Source organism: Phycodurus eques, chromosome 20 (genome assembly GCF_024500275.1).
Source record: "Phycodurus eques isolate BA_2022a chromosome 20, UOR_Pequ_1.1, whole genome shotgun sequence".
Classification (NCBI taxonomy): Eukaryota; Metazoa; Chordata; class Actinopteri; order Syngnathiformes; family Syngnathidae; genus Phycodurus; species Phycodurus eques.
Window position 1 is genome coordinate 3,414,830 of NC_084544.1, and position 14,860 is coordinate 3,429,689.

At 46.2% G+C, this 14,860-nt stretch overlaps 1 protein-coding gene across 1 annotated transcript in view; it reads right to left on the reverse strand.

Annotated features, from left to right (window-relative positions):
* Nucleotides 1–14,600, reverse strand: part of grin2da (glutamate receptor, ionotropic, N-methyl D-aspartate 2D, a) — a 35,955-nt gene extending 21,355 nt beyond the window's left edge. The window contains exons 1-5 of the mRNA XM_061665131.1: nucleotides 14,462–14,600; nucleotides 12,633–12,770; nucleotides 11,567–11,833; nucleotides 6,725–6,912; nucleotides 5,111–5,251 (exon numbers count right to left, since the gene is read on the reverse strand). Of these exons, the coding sequence (XP_061521115.1) occupies nucleotides 5,111–5,251; nucleotides 6,725–6,912; nucleotides 11,567–11,833; nucleotides 12,633–12,770; nucleotides 14,462–14,569 (842 nt within the window). The 5' untranslated portion in view covers nucleotides 14,570–14,600. The remainder of the gene's footprint in view (nucleotides 1–5,110; nucleotides 5,252–6,724; nucleotides 6,913–11,566; nucleotides 11,834–12,632; nucleotides 12,771–14,461) is intronic.
* Between the last annotated feature and the right edge of the window lie 260 nt (nucleotides 14,601–14,860).

Consider the following 14,860-nt stretch of genomic DNA (forward strand, 5'->3'; position numbering starts at 1 on the left):
ATGGTCTTTTACAATGATGTCAATCCTCAACAAATCACGCACAGAGCTTCCGAATTCCGTGAAATTAATGTCCCGTTTTCCAGAATTAACTCAATGCTGGGCTATTATTGCCGAGTCACATGACAGCAGTGACTTGATGATGTGTGCCGTCCTCTTCACAAGCTCAGCTTTTGTTGACTAAATGCTTTGCTGGCGTTCAATAAAACTCATCTCACCGCCTTCCACTTGTCTTTCTCTCTCGCTCTCGGCTTCCCAGCGGCACGCTTTGTCCTCGGCCTGATTCACAGAGGCAGCCTTTGTCCTGCCGTCTTCCTTTCACAGGGCGCATGAAACATCAAGAGCGTTTGAATGGTCAGCGGCACGATCGCGGTCGTCGTCAGGTTCATTCATAATGCTGACGGCGGGAAAAAACGCTAACGAGGACCATCAAACGCATCAAAGGAAATTCGCGGAGAAATCTTTGGGTGAATTTTGTAAAGGATAATGAATAGTCATCTCACACACATGCAGAGACACACCGGAACACACACACACGCAGAGGGATACACAAAGACATGTGCAAACACACACACACACACACACACACACACACAGTAACAGAAACTCCCAAAACTCACTCATTAGCGCCCCCTGGAAAGTTTGGAAGACAAAAAAAAAACAGTCTTTGACACCATCTTGGCCCATCGACATGAAATCGGGTGGACGCGTCACCAAGATGGGATGCACCAAAAATCTCAAGAACGCATGCCCAAAATTCAACAGGAAGTCGGACATTTTGGTTTGAAGCAGAAAATTCCAGGGCACGTATTGCGGAATGATAAATAATGCTGTTGTTATTTGTGAAACAATCTGCTGTGTGCTGCTGTAACACCTGATTTTCTCCCTCCACGATCATTTAAGGCTTACCTTACCTTACCTTACTATCTTATCTTATCTTGTCTCATCTTTATTCTTTTTCTGTCACAAACGGACCCATATGTTGGTCTCCTGCGCCTGTCTCTGTGTGTTTTTCCGTGGCCATTTTTCATCCGCCCTTCACTTTTCCTTCTCCTTGTTGCTCATTTTTCATTCAGGCTTATTGAATCAAGCACCCCCCCTCGTCCTCTACCTGCTGCTCCCTCCATCCATCCTTCCACTTTGCTCACCCGCACGTCTCGGCGGCCGCATGCAATTTGTGGTTTTGCATGTCAATTGGGGAATTGTATGCGCGGATGGACTCAGGGAGGAAGACAGGAAGGAGAGTGAGGGAGGGAGGGAGGAAGAAAGGAAGGGAGGAAGGAAGGGAAGAAGGCCTTTTGGAATAAAAAAGAAGGAGACATGAAGACATGAAACAAGCGTTCGCACTGACATTCTCACCTGTGGACAATTTTGAGTCTTCAATGAAGCTAACGTGCTAACATGTCTATGTAATGCGGGAGGAAGCTGAAATACCCACAAAAAACCCACGCCAGACCAGGCAACACCGAGATTCAAACCAAGAACCTCTAGACTGCAGGCACATATGCTAACCACTTGTTCACCGTGCTGCCAAAACGATATCTCGCCAAAGATTGTGTTTTTATTGGCACCATGCATAAAATATTGACCTCTTGGATGTATTAGTTCGTCTATTTGAGGCCAAGTAAGTCTAAATCAATACGGTGCTTGCTTTTGACACACAACAATAATCCCTCCAGCAAGATCAGATTGGGAAGTAATCGACAGAAAGGTGAGGATTATTTGTCGTTGATCTTACCTTTGGCCATTTTCTGTGGGACATCATTCAAAATCAACAGGGTTCTTACTTGGCTAGCAGGCAAAACAACCACTGAATGTTTGAAGCTCGTCTTTTCAGCGCGGCTGGCTGACATCTTGGCGTGAAAACAAACAACTTTTCGATGTTTTCCAACGCCGCCGCAGGTGTCGCTCGTCGACGCCCCCGCCCCCCGAGGCGCCACGTTAGCCGCATGCTAATTGGCCAGCTGTCAGGAACGGCGCTACGTCGGGCCCGGCTGGGCCTCGCCGGGCCCGGCTCCGTCTGTCTGTGTTGTTGTGAAAGCTGTCAGACGCTCCCTGGCTGCTGTTAGCGGGTCTCATCGCCGCTAATGGCGGTCGTCACATGGGCGCTAATGGAAGGCGCTACTTAATAGCGGAGGTGGGGAACTCGAGTCACATGACTTGACTCGAGTCAGATTTAAGTCGCCAATTTTAGAACTTGGCTAAAATTTGAACTTAATTCAAAATGCTGCTTGCCTCTTAACTGGAGCACATAAGAGGGAGCACGTAACTGCTACTCTGGCCTCCCTCCACCTGCTGCCTGCGCATTTTCGAGTTCACGTCAAGATTTTGAAGTGTCGTAATGGTGACGCCGCGCCTTACCTCGTTGAGCTGCCCCATACTGACCCTCACTATCCATTTTCGAATCCCGCATCAGAACCCATTTGTATACGTTGGCTTTGAAAGCAGCTTGAGACCCAGCCCTTGTTTTAGTGTCTCATTTATTTTTTATTGTTTTAACTTTGTTATTGTTTCTAAATTATATTACGTCCACTTGTCTTCTGTTCAATTTCTATTTAAGTGCAGCACTTTGTTGCGGCTGCGGTTGTTCTTAAAGTGCTCCTATAAATAAAACTGAGTTGAGCTGAGTGAACAACATGACTTGAAAAATTTGATTGTTGACATCTGAAAATCAGAATTTTCACAATAGGGTGCCATTTATTTTGTTTAGTTATCTTATTTATTTAAGTTATCTTTTTGTGTGTGTAATGCGTGCAAACCTGGCAACCAACTAGTGTGCTATGGTGAAAAGTATTATCAATTGTGAAAAAGAGAACAACTCGCAGGGTTTCCTAAGTCAAAGATCAGGGACACAACAACGATGACATATAACTTCACCCATCACTATAAAACCCGCAAAAAGAGGTTAGCTCTATTAACTTAACACCAGTGCGTTCTCTGTTCACCTGAAACATTTCCTAGCTTACAAGAAACCCTCAACTAACTCCTAAATAACAACATGAACAGTGAGCTATAATTAAATGCAGCAAAAATGAGAACTGGTAATAATAATAGTGTGTTGGCATTAAGTGGTAGAAGTTAAGAAAACTTTCACGTATCCTGGTTTAAGCCACATATTTACACCACGACTGTTTTTCACATTCTACACAGACATCAAGAAAAAAAACAATTTCGCAAGCACATTGTTTTTTTTTTTAATTGATATTGTAAAAGTAAGTTAAAAATGACCGAGGCAATCGCGTGACTAGGCTAACGGAACATATGTTAACAATTGAATGCACGGGCAATTGTGTACACAGTGCGTACCAATATGATGAGCCCATTATACATTGATATGATTTTCACAGTCGGGAAACCATCACGAGGCCGTGATGAAAATTTGTTTCACAACGCTGTAACAGAGAATAACAGGGAGAACTGGTTTGGGACCAATTAAAAAAAACAATGTGATTGCGAATCTGTTAGCACAGCTAAGTAACGCAGATCCTAAATGCAAAGTGGCTTCATTGCGAGTATTCGTTGTGACTGTACAACTTGACTACTGACTTGAAACTAATCATGACTGGATTTGGTTTTTGATTGATTTTTGCCACGGTAACTTGGGACCCGAGCGAAATTTTACGCTTAAGCCTTTGCCCCACCTGTGTCTAATTAGCAACACGCTAGCGCAGGCGTGACGGGACCGTTAAATGCGGTCACGCAACCCCGGCTAATCGTCCCTCCCTCGCTTGTAACACGCGTGTGTGCTAAGTGCGCTTCTTATTACGCTTGTAAATAAACCAGCTTCATATCCAGCGTGAGCACGAGCGGCGACGAGCGAGGCGGCGCGTCGCCACGGTGACCGCGGTGTGAAACCCCAGCCGGGGGATGCGGGAGGTGAGGGAGAAATTGGCGAGATGGAAGATCCGGAATGAAAAAGGCAGGGGGGGAAATGATGGGAAGGAGGAGGCAGAGTCACCGTGGAGGAACAACAGAGGGGGGAAAAAACAGCGTTAAAGATGTTTGCTTGTTAAAAATAAACTGAAAGGCTATATGAGTTTTATGCAACGGGTTTTTAGGAAGTGTGCAGACAAGTCCCAATTTAAAAGTTTGTGTGTGTGTCTGTGTGCGCGCGGGTGTGTGTGAGAGCACGTTTGTGTATGTGCGTGTGTCTGTGTGCGAGTGTAGGTGGGTGTGTCTGCATCTGTGTGCATGTGAAATTATCGTGTGTGTGCGCCAGCTTCAAGCCAAGATTTGTGCATCACCATGACAACTTCTTCAAAAGTCACAGAAATGAGAGTGCACCACCCCCCCCCCCCCCCACACACACACACACACACACATTGAGTAGCTGGTTGCTAGGTGACACGACAGCGTGTCATTTAAAACACACGTGACAGCATGTGGCTCATCGCCCACCAAGAATCTTCTGCGCCGGGTGATCCTGTCAGCAATCGTCCGTTTGCGACGACCACTTCGAGCATGACGTGTGACATGTTAGTCGGAGGACCTTGTCGGCTCCGTACAAGCGCTCCTCTTTCTCTCTCTCTCCACAACAATCTACCACCATCTCCACGACTACAACGTACATCTACTACTACTATTATAGGTAGGGTTACCACCACACTAGTACTACTCCTATTACGAACATATACCACCACCTTTATCGTCTGTCTATGCAGATTATTTCCGCCTGCTTCGCTGCTCTTTCCCTGCCTCCACCTTTGACCTCTGCAACTGAGGGCTGCTGTCCACCCCTGTGAACCCCAACCGTGATCCCCTGTGAGCGCCCCCCATCACTTCCACCAGGGTCAGACTGGATGAAACAAAGCTCTCGTGTCCTCAGGGAGCTCCAATTCCGTGTCGCCATTGCGCCGGATAATAGCGACCAAACAGGCCAACGTACAGAAGTTAACTTGTGCGCAGTTTTCCCTCACTAGTAACATGCAGTTGTCCCACTCGTGAGGACAAAGACCATACTAGTACTACCGCCACCACCATCATCAGTGCTACTGCTACTACGACTAATACTACCACGACTACTTTTGGGAGTGGCACCGTAAAGCAGCCATCAATCAAAACCCGAGCTCCGGATGTGCTGCCAATCACCGGCGCATTCCCCGCCCCCACTCACCGGATTCTGTCAGCCACTCGCTGCGTGTGGTTGCCGTCGCTGTGGCAGTTTCCGGCGTACTGAGCCCGGCCGCCGGCCCCCTGGTCCCGCCGGAGGGCCATGGCGCCGTGGGTCAGCACAGACACGCCCTTGGCGATGCGTCTGTAGGGGGCGACAGACACAAATGAACAGGACGCAGGGACACGCGTTAAAAGCTTTGAGACGTGGATGGTAAGCAGAGCTGCAGTGTTAGCAGAGATTAGCGCTAGCTACGGTGAACTACGAATTCATGGTTCAGCATTTGCAAATTCCCCTATTTCTATATTTATTTATTTTTTCGTATTACTTTGACACCATCTTGTGGATTCTTGGTCCCAAAGAACTATGTTGAAGTGAATTGAGAAGCTTCATTTAGACAAAAGTAGTGCCATGTTGTGGTATCCATTGGCAGTTGTTAAACTTCTTAGAGGTGGATATCAATTACTGGTGAATTTTTGCTATTCTTTATATATGACACAATACAACAACTACTGTACACAATATTATCTCATAAGGCGGAACATATAGACATACAACAGACATGTTGCCAGTCAACGTCAAGCTCACGCGTCTTTGGAATGTGGGAGGAAAATCGCACTTGAGTACAGGAATTGAACCTCAGAAGTGTGATACAGTAAGTTTGCTTTTTATGAACACGCTGCATCACAAGTGTGAGGGGGCGGTTTTTTGTGCAGGATTTCCCCTGCACGTTCCCTCCTGTGGCTGCTCGGTAATTGCGGGAATCAATGAGGGATTGTTCCTTTCACCTGCCTCACTGGGAACGTGCGTTTAAATTAAAGCACATTCAACTTTAATGATCCCCGCGGTGAAACGAGGTCACGCGTCAACGAATACATCAGACGGGGACGCTCGCTCGGAACGCCACGGGGAGAAAAAACAAAAGCCAAAGTGTCTCCCCCGTTAAAAATGTTGTTTCTCTTCGCGGCATGTTTATTTCTAACACTCGAGCCTCCTCATGTATTTTTAAAAGCAGGCCAGGCAGACGCATGCTCGATGTAAATGCCGCTGGAAACGAAGCTCTCCGTCATTCTGCTTTGACATTCGCGCACTAAAGACGACGCTCCGTTCAAGTGCGTTTCGTTGACTTGCTATTCGTGTAAAGCAGGAATGCGAAAACTTTTGGTGCTCAAGGGCCACATTTGAATTTTAAAACTGACAAAAGGGTTAGCTCATTTGTAGATGAGACTTTCTTTTAAAATAACTTCATTTAAATAATTAAATAATTCATTCTCTTGTTTTTCTTGTTTATTCACTTGCAAAAATTTAAAAAAATTACATTCAACATTTACTTGTTTTATTATTTATTGAAATAAATGTATTTTAAATGCATATGTATGTGCACTTTTTACAGATAGATTTAACGTGTATGCTTACTTAATGCAACAAAATTCTGCAGGACTGTTGATAAGGGAAATGCTCAGTGGGCCGGATTAAAAACAACAGAGTGGGCCGCACTTTGCCCACACCTGCTGTAAAACCAACCAAAAACGTCACGTTCACGTTTGCTCAAGTTTGGACAGGAAGAAGCACGCACACACACAATCCCCAGTAGGAGGATTAGTAGGAGAGGAGTACCTGCGTGGCTCGTCCCTCCATCCCTGAGGCCGGATGGCGAACAAGGCCTTGGGCAGCCCCTCCAGACCCAAGCCAGACAGCGCCGGGCCCACGACGAACCACATGTGGCTGGGGCCCGCCTGGCCCGACGCCCAGGCCGCGAGGAACACAAGCTCGGCCTCCTCCAGGGAGCAGTACAGCAGACGCACCTGCGCGCACACATTCGGACACGCTTGAAAGCGCCGTGCTGCGTTCGGGTTCCATTTGCTGCAAAGTGAAACGACACTGGAGAGGCTCGTTTAGAATCAGTGACATTTCATCTCGGTGCATTCGGGTCCCACCTGTTGGGAAATTACAGATTTGTCACAACCACAGTGACGCTACAAATCTTCATGGTGCATTCAGGGGTCACTGGCTGGTAAATAAGATACTTGTTTCACTTGAAAGCTCCGCGCTGCATTCAGGTTACACTCGTTAGAAGATGAAATAGTGCTGGAGGGACTTTTTTAACACACAGTGACACTTGAAAGCTTCACGGTGTATTCAGGTTCCACTGGTTGGGGAATGTAAAATACAAAGACACTTAAAAAGGTTGTGCTGCATTCGGGTTACACTACCTGCAAAGTGAAATGACACTGGAGAGACATCACGGTGCATTCAGGTTCCATTTGTTGGGAATTGAGAGATTTTTTTCAAATTCAGGGACACTTGAAAGCATCATGCTGCATTCAGGTTGTACTTGCTAGAAAATGAAGTAGTATTGCAGAGACTTGTTTAAAAGACAGTGAGGCTTGAACGCATCGCAATGCATTCAGCTACCACTGGTTGGGAAATGAGAGATTTGTTTTCAATACAGTGACACTTGAACGCACTGTGCTCCATTCAGGTTTCACTTGCTGGAATAGAAACAACACCGGAGAGACTCGTTTCGAACACGGTGACTCTGGAAACCACTGTGATGCATTCAGGGGTTACTTGCTACAAAATGAAACAACACCAGAGAGATTTGATTTAAATACAGTGACTTGACACTCAAAAGCACCACGTCGGATTCGAGCTTCACTCGATCGGCCATGAAAGCTTTTTGTGATCCACTTGGCTCACATCAAGAAGGGAGTGACGCTACATTTTACACCTCTTACTGTAATAGAGAACAAATATATAGCGTGTAAATATCAAGAGAGAGCGAGGGTGAAGTGTTGTATCGGTTTCAATTTGATAGTGGTGTCCCTCAGGGATCCGTCTAGGAGTATTCTCTATTTTCATATCATATCAGGTTATGTCTTCATCTGTGGCCGTGTCAAAGATGGCAGACGTTCAGAAGACGTAGAGGCTCGGATTCTTTGGCCTTGACAGCCAACAGATCTCCATGATCCATAAAAGAAGTGTTTCTCAAGCATGTTCTTGACAACATAACTCCATGAAAATGTTCAATAAAGTACACAAGTAGTAGACTACCAAGTAATTTTAATGAGGTGTGTACATTATTGCAAGTGGTGCACTTCATCTTCTCGATTCATTTGCGGGAGCAGAAACACGGCCGATCTTGCCATGAATTATTCAACACAACAATTAAATATCAGATTAAAAAGACGCGTGAGAAAAAGAATGGAGGATGAGGATGAGGATGGTGATTATACATTATTCATTTTATCCACCCTCTTTCATGCATCCATTCATCATTTCATCCATTCATCTTTTGTCAATCATTTCATTCATCCTGCATTTCATCCTTCCATTGTTGTTCCACTTGCTGTAAAATGAAATGACACTGAGAAAGAGTTGTTGAAGTGACACTTGAAAGCATCACGCTGCATTCAGGGGTCACCTGCTTGTAAATGACACACTTTTTTAAAACACATTGTTACCTGAAAGCATCGTGCTGTGTTCAGGTTGCACTTACCCAGTAAAGTGAAAACACAGATTTGTTTATAAATATATCATACATGTTTGAAGATAATTGCCCAAAACGTGCAAAAACTGATAACTATGTCATACTCAGTTGTGGAAATACAGCATTAAACTGTTTTTCACCAATTCAGTTTTCCTGATTTTGGCTAAAACGGTGCCCGGTGACACACTTGGGCATCCGGCATGAGTTGCCCCTCGCCCACTATATAAGAACTTGAGCACAGTCATTCGCATCAGTGGTTATCCCGGCGCAATTGTGACGTGCAGTTAGCTAGCTGGCTATGCCTACACATCGAACATATTCCCCTTGGATACTCTGCTGGTGTGGCCACTTTAGAGCGCCTCATTGTCAGCCGTGAGTGTGCGCACATCACCTTTCCCGCACACTTTAAGCACCACTTTAAAACAGAGACACTTGAAAGCATCACAGTGCATTCAGGGTCCATTTGCTAGAAAATGAGAGGTGAAAAAAAATACAGAGACACTTAAATACCATCCTACATTCAGTTAATATATGAAATGACACTGGAGACATTTGATTCAAATATATGGAGACAACTTTCTTGCGTTATTTTTAACATTTGACGATTTGAATTCTGTTTCACACAATTTTATACAAATTGCCTCTTTTCTACACATCACATCAAAACAAGAAGAAGGCAGCATCCAGCTCCACTGTCCATGCTAATGGGAAACGCGGCGCGCTGGGAAAGCGGACAGCTTTCCCGCGGAGCACCACTGAAGGACTCCTTGGTTTCCCATCAAAGGCGTGAACCTCAGCGGGAATCCTTGTCCGCCCGGCGCCTTTCAACGAGCGTCGAAGCGGGCATTGACACGAACGTTGAGGGAAAAGAAACGAAGCATTTTGAAATTCTTTGTAGGGATCGCGAGCATAAAAAAATAAAAAGTGAGAAGCAAATAAAGCAAGTGGACTTGCTCCCGCCGATGTAAGACACTGCACACAAACTACACACGAGCTCCACAGGCCATGCGTGGAATTTTCATTTCTGGTTCTGGTTTGGCGACTGCGGCCTGGAGCTGAACTCGCTCAAAACTGTAGAGATGATCGTGGACTTCAGGAGGCATCCTTCACCACAGCTGCCCCTCACGCAGTCCAGCGGCCTTGTGTCAACCGTCCAGAAGCTTCAAGTTCCTGGGAATTACAGTCTCTCAGGACCTGTAGTGGGCGATCAACATCAACTCCGTCCTCAAAAAGGTCCAGCAGAGGATGTATTTCCTGCGGCTTCAGGGGAAGCAAAGCCTGCCATGGGAGCTGTTGAGGCAGTTCTACACAGCGGTCATGGAATCAGTCCTGTGTTCTTCCATCACAGTCTGGTTTGGTGCTGCTACAAAAAAGAGACTGCAACGGACAATCAAAACTACTGAAAAGATTGTCGGTACCCCCCTACCCAACTTTGAGGACTTGCACGCTGTCAGAACTAAGACAAGAGCGTGCAAAATCCTCTCGGACCCTCCACATCTCGTTCACCGGCTCTTCCGGCTCCTACCCTCAGGTAGGCGCGACCGATCAATGCAAACTAGAACTGAGCAGACATTCCAACAGCTTCTTCCCTCTTGCCATCAACTTCTTAAACAGCTAACCTACAATTCCAATGCAACATGCTGCCAATTTCTTTGCCTTGAGTTTGTTGTCACATTTCTGTCAGGCCAATTATACGTTACTCGTGCACTCGCTGTAGTAGTCTCACCACGCTGCACTATTTGCATATCTGTTGTTGACCAATACTGGCCACTCGTGCCAGAGTATTTGCAACATTTTCTCTATTAGTCATTCAAACTGCTCTCATTGCTAGAGAACCCTGCATCTTTTTGCACAATTGTCCACTTTTTCTCAATGTCTTTATGTCTCAAAAGTGTTCTCTGTCAATTGACTCCAACTACCGGAGTCAATTCTCTGTCAATTGACTCCAACAATCGGCTCCAACTACCGGAGACAAATTCCTTGTGTGTTTTTTGGACATACTTGGCAAAGTAAAGATGATTCTGATTCTGATAAGTATCCATACAAGATTCCATTTATGAACGTGAGCGAGGGGCAACACACACATCCAAGCAAACAAACAAAAACTACTCCAAAAAGGCTCCGAACATCTTCGCATTTCAGTTCACTGTCGCCTCTGTTGGCAAAACCAAGTTTGTTGGGCTCGGTGAATTTCTTTTACAGTGTGAGCTCCCCAGTGGGTTACCTCCGCCGGAAGCTAATTAAAGACCTTATTAGCAAAAGAACGATGAGGCTTTAATAAAATGAAGATTCCTTGATCACCACCAGTGCAGGAAGTCCAAATTAAATCGATTTTTTTTTTTTTTTTTTTTTTTTTTACTGGGGACAGAAGAAGAACTGCTGCCTCAGCTAACACTGTACTGATACATTATATATTATATACTGTAAAGTATATACTATACAGTGAAGCCGTTATTGCAGGGATATGTTCCAGACCACCCACATGAGGTGAAAATCCAGGATATAGAGCAATCATATGAAAAAAAAATGTAAAATAGTTTTACCCCTCCCCACTTTAAAGTCGCTACAAAGGGAAAATAAATGTCTTGTACATTTGACACACCACAGAGAAGAGTGTTGTTAACAACCCTTGCACCTTTCTCACTGTGGTATGCGCACACTCACGGCCGACAACGAGGCACTCTAAAGGGGCCAGGCCAGCACGAAGCCCCGGTTCACATGCTAACACGTCTGACTTTCCCCACCCCCCGTCTTTCTCAGCGTGACGTGTGTGCACTCATGGCCAACAACGAGGCGCTCCAAAGCAGCCACGCCTGAAAGGAAGATGCATTTTCAGGTTGTAGGCATAGCTAGCTAGCTAACTGCTAAGTTGCATGTGCGGCGAATAACCGCTAATGCGAACAAAGGCGCTCAAGTTCTTATATGTAGGGGGGGAGGGGCGACTCATGTTGCTATTATTCCGTTCTCACCTGCGCCTCGTTGTCCTTGAGCACGCGTTTGGTGCGGGTGCCCCCGGGGTCGTCGGTGATGTTGAGGACGACCACGCTTTTCCTCTCCCAGCCGATGAAGGAGCCGTCCGTCATGCCCTCCACCATGTCCAGGAAGTCCTCGTAGCCGTGGTGGCGCGTGGTGACCACCGAGAAGGACGTCCAGTCGTACTCCTCCAAGACCTCGAAGATCACCTCCAGCTGCAGCGCCGTCGAGCAGGTGAACTGCAGGTAGATGGAGCCGCTCTCCTGCCGGGCGCGAGTTTTAACGTCACTAATTTAATATGCTAAAAATCACTGATTTACTACAATGTCATTGATTAGAATCAAAAAAAGCAAAGGATTGTTGTTACATCATCTTATCAAACTCTGTCCCAAAGGTGTTCGACTCATGATGGATGCAATAAATAAAACAAATGAGCTGAGTAAGCAGTTTAAAAGGCAGAAAGGAATCTGCACACACTTACCTTCGTGGTTGACCAGTTCTTTCTGCACGCATAACAGTGATCCATTTTTAACAAAACAGGCTGACTCAAATGTACCTAACCTATTTTCACTTTTTCTTCTTGACGTTCTATCTTGTGGCGACATAATGCGAACGGCTGCCGCAGAGTGAGTTTGGCAACACTTGGAATTTTAAGCATTCAAGCGATATTTTCAACACTTTAAATCGGCTAATAATGACGACGTGAGGACATAAAAACAGTATCGATGTGTAAAAAATATATGTATACATAAATTGACCATATTTGGACATCGGAGGTTTCGCCACAGCGTGTCATCTTTTTCCATGTAAGCCTATCTGCCCGACAGTGCCGATATTTAGAATTTATACTTGGAGAGTTAACACATACACTCTGTCTCATTCGATTCTATTCTATTCTCTTCACGGTGACGTTGATGACCTTCCATTGTGCTTTTCTTAAAGCAGACCTCCTGACTTCATTTCCTGCTTTCATGTATTATTCACACGTTGACTGACGTGGAAATGTCGGCACCGGGTAACGTGGAACGCGGGAGGAAACGAAGCGAGAGGCTAATTTGGTACCTGCGGCTCTCGTCCCAGGCTGGCACCTCCGCCCACCGCCACCACGGGAACGCCGGTTTGCGCCGAGATGAACTCCAGCATGGGGGCCAGGGGGGCGCGGTTGGGGGGCGGCGGCCTCTCCTCCTCAAACACCAAACCCTGGAGGTCACAGCAATGTCAGATTCTTTTTCGACAAGTAAGCACATCCGTATGTGTTCTTATCGAGAAACAATACTTTGACCCTCCACCTGTATTAGTTTATATTATAACCTTTATTTCATATATTAGTGACGCACGTCGTGTCAAATGTTGTTTTGAGAGTATGCCGCGGGCCGCTAATAAATGGAAGGTGGGCCGCAAACGGCCTCCGGGCCGTAGTTCAGAACATTTTCTAGTCTTTGCAAGGAAGCTGCGTTGAGCGAGCGCGTGCACACGCACTGACCCGGTGCGCACGTTCCAGCTGTGTAACTTGACGCTAAGCGACGCTGACAGCTCGGCGCTCACTGGAGAGCACTTGATATGCAAATGAGATGTGATTTAATAACAAACGGGGTGCTAAAGAAAAGCTTCGTGCCGAGGACCAGGATCCCAGACGCCGTGGAAATGTACAACGTAGTGCGGGCGTCCACGCGGGGCGACTGTAACCTCTCCTCGTCACAACGGCGTCCGGTGAGCCTCGCTAGCGCGTGGTTGCGTAAATTCAGCAGTGGTGGGAAGTAATCGGACGATTTTTTTACTTTGAACCTGTGAGCAACAATTTGACATATGAGCGGTGTGTGTTGGCAGTGAATTCCACTCAACAATTATTTTAAGAAAAAAAAGAGGCTTCAAACTGTTTAATCCCAATCCCATCTGAAGTTTACTGTCAAGCATTAAACATGGAGAATGTCATACGTTTTTTAAAACAACCATATAACTTTATCGAACACATAACGGGAAACAGGTCGACAAACAATTTCACAATATTCATAGTAATATATTCTTTATCCTCTGTGAAGAATGACTAATATTACTGGATTTACTGGGGAGTTTCGACCATCTCCATCCCATTATTCATCATTATTATTTTTATTATCATTCAATCATTATCACCAGAAGGAGCAGCATTATATCCACTGATTTGAAGTGAAAAATTGGTCAAAAACTGTTTCATCTTTTGATTTTCTATTCAACTATGCAATGAAGAACATCATCAGACTGCTTACATTGCCTGGGAGCAGCCATGAAATACCAATCGCTTAAAAGTCCACGATTTAGCGAAGGGTTTACTGTACATTGCATATTTTAAAAAAAATCACAGATGTTTGTGATATAGAAAAATGAGACCAAGACGAATCATTCCAAACCTTTTCCCACCATTAATGTGACCGATAACCTGTACAACTCAACTGAAAAAATAAATATTTTGGACAGAGGCCGTACAAAATAAACAGCGAAGATAATGTGGTTGCACAAGTGCGCACACCCTTCTAACTGGCTGTGTTCAAAAGTGGCCAATCAGATTTGCGCTCATGTTCATGTGGGAGTCAGCACACACTTGCCACTGTTTCCACCCCAAATAAACGTTGGCTGTGCTAGTAGGCTTTTGCTAACATTTTTGCAGTCACATTTTGCTGCACAAGTCCTGGTCCACAGAAAGGCTTTCACAGCAACAGAGGGAGCTCATTGTTCAAAGGTATCGGTCAGGAAAAGAGAAAGAATTTGATAGGAATGATTTACCTTGGTTTCATTTTTTTATGACAAAAACCTGGTATTTAAACAGGGGTGTGTAGACTTTTTATATCCCGTGTATTGGCTTTCTCGGACCTGAGGTTACGAGTATGCGGTGACGTCCACGCTGGCGTTATTACCTGCAACGGCGTGGTGGCGAGCAGCTCGCACAGCTGCAGCAGGAGGCTCCCCGGGCTGCTCTCGTTCACCGCCAGGTAAATGACATTGGCCTGCCCCGACGGCGTCATCACCGTCTCCCCGACCAGCGCCGCCAGGGACGACGACGGCGACAACGACGACGAGAATGCCGCCGCGGCCGCCGCCCCCGCCACCCCCGCCAAGGAGGCCGTATCCATCACACCCCTTTCGCCGCTGCCCGGGCCGCTCCCGAGACCGGGCCGCGGCCCCGGCCCCGACTCTCCGGCCCCCGCACCCCCCGCCGCTGCCGCCGCCGCCGTCTCCGGGAGCAGGGAGGATCCAGAGTGGACCACGGCGATGTTGACGCCACCCGAGTCCCTCTCTCTCTCCCGGGGCCGCAG